This window comes from Carcharhinus amblyrhynchos, chromosome 7 (assembly GCF_965287045.1).
Source record: "Carcharhinus amblyrhynchos chromosome 7, sCarAmb.v2.hapA, whole genome shotgun sequence".
Taxonomy (NCBI): domain Eukaryota; kingdom Metazoa; phylum Chordata; class Chondrichthyes; order Carcharhiniformes; family Carcharhinidae; genus Carcharhinus; species Carcharhinus amblyrhynchos.
Genome location: NC_137330.1, coordinates 82,299,166 through 82,305,165, shown reverse-complemented (window position 1 = coordinate 82,305,165; position 6,000 = coordinate 82,299,166). Strand labels below are relative to the sequence as shown.

At 40.1% G+C, this 6,000-nt stretch overlaps 1 protein-coding gene across 19 annotated transcripts in view; it reads right to left on the bottom strand.

Annotated features, from left to right (window-relative positions):
- Window positions 1-4,518: 4,518 nt before the first annotated feature.
- The window catches only part of snap91a (synaptosome associated protein 91a), a 187,351-nt gene continuing 185,869 nt past the window's right edge, over window positions 4,519-6,000 (bottom strand). For all 19 annotated transcript variants that reach the window (XM_080192666.1, XM_080192667.1, XM_080192664.1 and 16 more), the window contains one exon: window positions 4,519-5,940. Coding sequence is in view for 1 of the 19 variants with exons in the window: in XM_080192674.1 (XP_080048800.1) it covers window positions 5,923-5,940 (18 nt within the window). In the remaining 18 variants the exon portion in view is untranslated. The remainder of the gene's footprint in view (window positions 5,941-6,000) is intronic.

The following is a 6,000-nucleotide window of genomic DNA, read 5'->3' as shown; positions in this document are numbered from 1 at the left end:
AATTCAATCTCTCCTCATAGGCTAACCCCCTCATCTCCGGTATCAGCCTGGTGAACCTTCTCTGTACTCCCTCCAAGGCCAGTATATCCTTCCGCAAATGTGGCGACCAAAACTGCACACAGTACTCCAGCTGCGGCCTCACCAGTGCCCTGTACAGTTGCAGCAAGACCTCCCTGCTTTTATATTCTATCCCCCTTGCTATAAAGGCCAACATTCCATTCGCCTTCTTGATCACCTGCTGCACCTGCAGACTGGCTTTTTGCGATTCGTGCACAAGGACCCCCAGGTCCTTTTGCACCGTAGCAGGCTGCAGCTTTTCGCCTTTTAAATAATAATCCCTCCTACTATTATTTCTACCAAAGTGGATAACCTCACATTTGCTAACATTATACTCCATCTGCCCACTCACTCAGCCTATCCAGGTCTCTCTGCAGACTTTCTGCACCTTCTACGCAATTTTCTTTTCCACTCATCTTCATGTCATCAGCAAATTTCGTTACCCTACACTCAGCCCCCTCCTCCAAGTCATCTATGTAAATAGTAAACAGTTGAGACTCCAGCACTGATCCCTGCGGCACTCCACTAGTCACCAACTGCCAACCAGAATAGCACCCACTGATTCCAACTCTCCGCTTCCTATTAAGACAACCAATCCTCTATCCACGCTAACACCTTACCCCCAACTCCGTGCACCCTAACCTTTTGCAGCAACCTTTTGTGAGGCACCTTATCAAACGCCTTTTGGAAATCTAAAAACACGACATCCACTGGTTCCCCTCGGTCTACTGCTCTAAAAATCTACAAGAAAAATCTATAAGTCTATAAGAGAAATATTGTTAATTGGAACTGAATTGTAATAAGTTGGAAGTTAAGATTTCATGTTTAAAAAAAAGCTCAATGGTTAAGAATTAAATTAGTTCATTTGTTACACTTAAACTGTTATGAATAAAGTTTGTTTTGTTAAAAAGGTGCCTAATTTGTCAGCGGGATTACTCAGAGTAAAGCATCCTTTCCTCGCATTTATGCCAAAGTAGAAAATGTTGAGTGTCTAGTTGGGCTTCATAACATACATTGAGTTTCTGATCTGATGCCCTAACACACACTGTGGGGTGCAAAAAATGCAAGGAAATACAAAATAAATGGTAGGCTATAGGTAAGTATAATGGGACAAAGGGAAGAGTACTGTTGATGCTTCCATGATATTAGCAGAACAGATGGAATAGGGGATATGGACATAGAAATAAGAGCAGAAAGCCATTTGACCCACAAAGTATGCTCTGCCATTCAATATTATCACGGCTGATCTGTTTGTTTTGAATTCTACATTCCCATCTACCCCAATAATCTCTGATTTCCTTAACATGAATCTGTCTACCTCTGCCTTAAAAATATACAGAGTGACCCTGTCTCCACTGACTTCTGAGGCTCAGTTTCAAAGTTGCACAAACGTCAAGAAAAAATCTCTTCTGTTCTATAAAGGCAATCCCTAATTTTAAAACTGTACCCTCTAGATCCACACTTGCTCATTAGCGGAAACGTTAGGAGCAATTTTGATCCTGTTACCTATCTGCAAAAACAGAAACACAGGCCCAAAATCTTGAGTCAGGAAACAAGATTCTTGCCGTGGAGATCGTTTTCCAATTTTCCACGGCTGTCACCCATAATGTAACAAGGTGCCCATCCAGTAAGGGCAGAATCCTCATGTCAATAAATGCCAGGCTAACAGAGCCAGGAAAGGCCCTCTGGAGTTCCCCATTGGGATGAGGGAGGGAAATGTTTCCCTTGAGTTGGGGGGGGGGGGGGGGGGGTGGGGACCTTACGCTTGTTAGAGGCACCCCAATGCCAGGAGAGTGGGTGGGCAATGTCATCCGTGGAAAGTTTTTTTTATTGTACCTTTAAAGATAGTGCTCTGATCTAACGCCAGCTGTGTCAGGCCCTGCCACCATGACAATTAAAACAATGCTCCAGTGTTTGTTTGCACCAAAATCTGGAAAGAAAACTCAGCTGTAGAACTACACCCCTGTTTTCCTGTCTCAGTCAGCATTCAGTGGCTATTCTGTCCATGCTTTCTACGTCCATCTTGTCAATACCATTCAGGATTTTGTACACTTTGATCATGTCACCCCTCACTCTTCTAAACTCCAACGGAAACAATCCCAGTCCCAGTCTAACATTCCCTTGAAGGGCAACCAGCTCATCCCATGCATCAATGTCACAAATCACCTCTGAACTACCTCTAACATATCAACATCCTTCCTTAAATGAGACCACCAAAATTGCACACCGTATTTGAGAATTGCTCTCACCAATCATCCTGTATAACTGAAGCATAACATCCTTATGTTAAATTCATCTCACAATAAGCAGTAGCATTCCATTAGCTTTCTTAATGGAAACTGTACCTGTGTACTAAATCTGTGGGTCATGCATGAGAGCACCTAGATCCTTGGAATTCTGGTTGTTTTCATTTACTGCAGTTGTTCAGTTTAAATAATACTCTGCATTAGTGAGCAATTTCACATTTTCCCAAATTATACTCCATCTGCAAGATTTTTGCTCATTCACTTAACCTATATCCATCTGCAACTTTGTGGCGTTTTTGCAAGACTCTGCTTTTACGTCTCAACTACAACTTTGTTTATTTGCAAATTTAGCTATCATATCTTCAATCCTGTCATCAAGTCTTGGACATAAATTGCAAAATGTTGCTAAGAACATAAGAAATAGGAGCAGGAGTAGGCCATCTAGCCCTTCGATCCTGCCCCGCCATTCAATAAGATCATGGCTGATCTGAAGTGGCTCAGTTCCACTTTCCCACTTTTTCCCCCATAACCCTTAATTCCCTTGTCTGTCAAAAACCTATCTACCCATGTCTTAAATATATTTAGCGAGGTAGCCTCCACCACTTCAACGGGCAGAGAATTCCAGAGATTGACCACCCTTTAAGTGAAGAAGTTTCTCCTCAACTCTGTTCTAAACTGCACCCCCCCCCCCCCCCCCCATCTTGAGGCTGTGCCCTCTAGTCTTGCTGTCCTTTCTGAGCGGGAAGAATCTCTCTACCTCTACCCTATCCATCCCTTTCATTATCTTATACAACATTATCTTATGCTGCCAACAACAGGAATGCAGGATTAGACAGCACAAGTCTGCTCGCATAGGTATGAGCCGAATGGCTTCCTCCACTGTCAAATTTTCTAGTTTTAATTCTAAGATTGCCATTTCTACCACCAGGACTGGACCATTATTTTAGTCGGGTTGATCTTTGCACTTTTAGCGAAGCCAGCCTACTCTCAGCATGAATGGTACTCTGCTGCTCAGGTTCACACAAGTGGTCCATCTAATTTATGAAATCTCCAGGGCAAGGTACAAAAAAGCCTTTGAACTGTGTATTCATTCCACAAGATATCCCTCATTGATTTTGTTTGACTCTTTATTCAAATTGAAGCTTTGTTTTTATAGCTCCAAGAGAAAATAATCAACTCTTTGTGAAGTAGAATAATCAGAAATGCTTTCAGAATAAATTTGATGCTGTTTGATCCATGATGTTTAGAAATCTGAAGCAGCTGATTAATGCCTTCATGCAGGATGATAAGATGCCACAATTACATTTTCCTAAACTTGTAGTTGAATTATTCACACCTAAATTATATTTTTGGGTATTCCAGTTAAAACCCATTCAGGTGGTTTGCATTGTCACACTACATACTAAAAGGCTTTTTGCTTAACATTTTGAGACTAGAAACACAATAAGACATAGATTTTCAGATTGCTTAGCAGATAGTGAATGGAATGATACTGCAACAGATTGACGCTATAGCTGTCAGTGCTTCCCCACTGCAATGATTTGACTTGGAGGTTAATCCCACCCCTGGCAATTGTTGTGCTCCAGGACCTTGGGCGGCACAGTAGTTAGCACTGCTGCCTTACAGCTCTAGGGACTTGGGTTTCATTCCTGGCTTGGGTCCCTCTGTATGGAGCTTGCATGTTCTCCTTGTGTCTCTGTGTGTTTCCTTGGATACTCCAGTTTTGTCCTACAGTTCAAAGATGTGCAAGTTATGTGCATTGACACTGCAAAATTACCTTAGTGTCCCAGGATGATCAGGTAAGGGGGATTAGTGGGGTAAATGAGGGGTTAAGTGGATGACAGAGCCTAGGTGGGATTGTTGTCAGTGCAGACTCAGTTGACCGAATGGCCTCCTTCTGCATTGTAGGGTTTCTATGATCACCGAGAGGCCTCTTCGTTACCACAGAGCTAGATTTTGACAGGCACTTCAACAGGTTGTAGAGTACGAGTTGGAAATCAGAAACTACCTTGGCTTACCTCATAAATGAGGAGAGTCCTGTGCAAACTACAGACAAACATCAAGTTTACATTGTTCAGTGAAGCATGAAATTCCAAGATAGGTACAAGGGACTTTACATAGGTCAATAATTCAACTGGATGCGAAGAAACGTTAACAGTTTTAGCAAGAGGCTTAATTGATTAAATGTGCACAAAGAAGGACATAATTATCTAAATTTACTTTGTTCAATGCATTTATTGCATCTCAAAGGGCATACATGCACTGGATCATAAACAAAAAATCAAACAAATTTAAATAAAAAGAGTAATATTTTAAATATACTGTATTTTTCCCCACATTAATTCCAGATACATTTACTTGGAATGGTACAATATATAGATATACTGATAGATCTGAAGAGACATAAATGAAACACTTTCAAACTGCATAGCATTTTTACAAAACAGCTGCCATGCCTGAGAACACTAATCCCACTGATCAACAGTGATCTCCTTTGTTGGTGCCTACACCTTTTGCCAAGCAGTTTGCGCAAACAATGTATGACATTTCCCTGGGAATCACACAGTACATGTTGTTCCTTTAAGAGTGGAGGGATGGAGAAAACATTCTGGGCAATGTTCGAGACCATCTATTTGCGCATAAAAATGTACTGACAACATTAATGATAAAAGTACTTCCAACTAAAAACAAATGCAAAAAATGATATGTTGAATGGAAAAAGATATGAAGATTGGTACTGGACAAAAAAATGCACATTTGCACTATTTTGTGATCCCTTGTAATGAAAACACCATCTGAGAACATAAATCCATTATTGTCATCTTTTCCAAAATATGCATTCTCACACAGTGTCCAATATTTTACTGCTGGTCCATTAAGCAAGGAATACATAATGTAACATAAAAAATTAAATACACGCATAGATATAAATATGAGATCTATTTAGATAACATCTTCTGCCTTGGCAAATAGCATACATTTTTGTCAGGTAATACCATACTGCCAAGATCAGTGCATACTATGGAAGTTTAACATCAAATTTTATATTACTTTAAGGAATTATAAATAATTCTGAATGTAATGCACAGATGTTTCCTCAAAAACAGTTTGATAGCATGTTTAACCCAATTTTTGCAGTTGTGAATTGTTTCAGATAAAACTTCAGACTTGGAAGATTTGAAGGGTGTGAGCACAGTAGTTTATATGCAAATTGCTATCAGAATCATGGCTGTAAGCTAATAGGTATACAGAAGACATGACATCCTAGGCTCTGCAATGAAATTATATACATTTGCACTTTCAAGAATACAAACACATTACTCCAAGTGGCTCATCACACAACAGCTGCAAATCTGCAACCTAAACTATTAAGTTAGGTACAGAGAAGCACTAAAAGGCATCAGTAACATACACCCATCTTTCAAGTTGCAAAACACAATCCAAAATGCACAACTTCTGATAAATTAGGGCATAACATCAAAAAGTACACGTTTCTAAGAGTTACTTTCACAGTTGTGCTACACCTTTTACAATATGGAAGTCTGAATAAGCATTGAAACATGACTGGTGGATTGCTTGGGGTATTGAATATCAACTGTTGTCATCTTCAGCGTTCCCATCATCGCAAGAACTGTAGCTGCAAAGTAAGCCATAAATAAATTAGATCCATCAGATGACTAAAAGGAACAACAGTTTT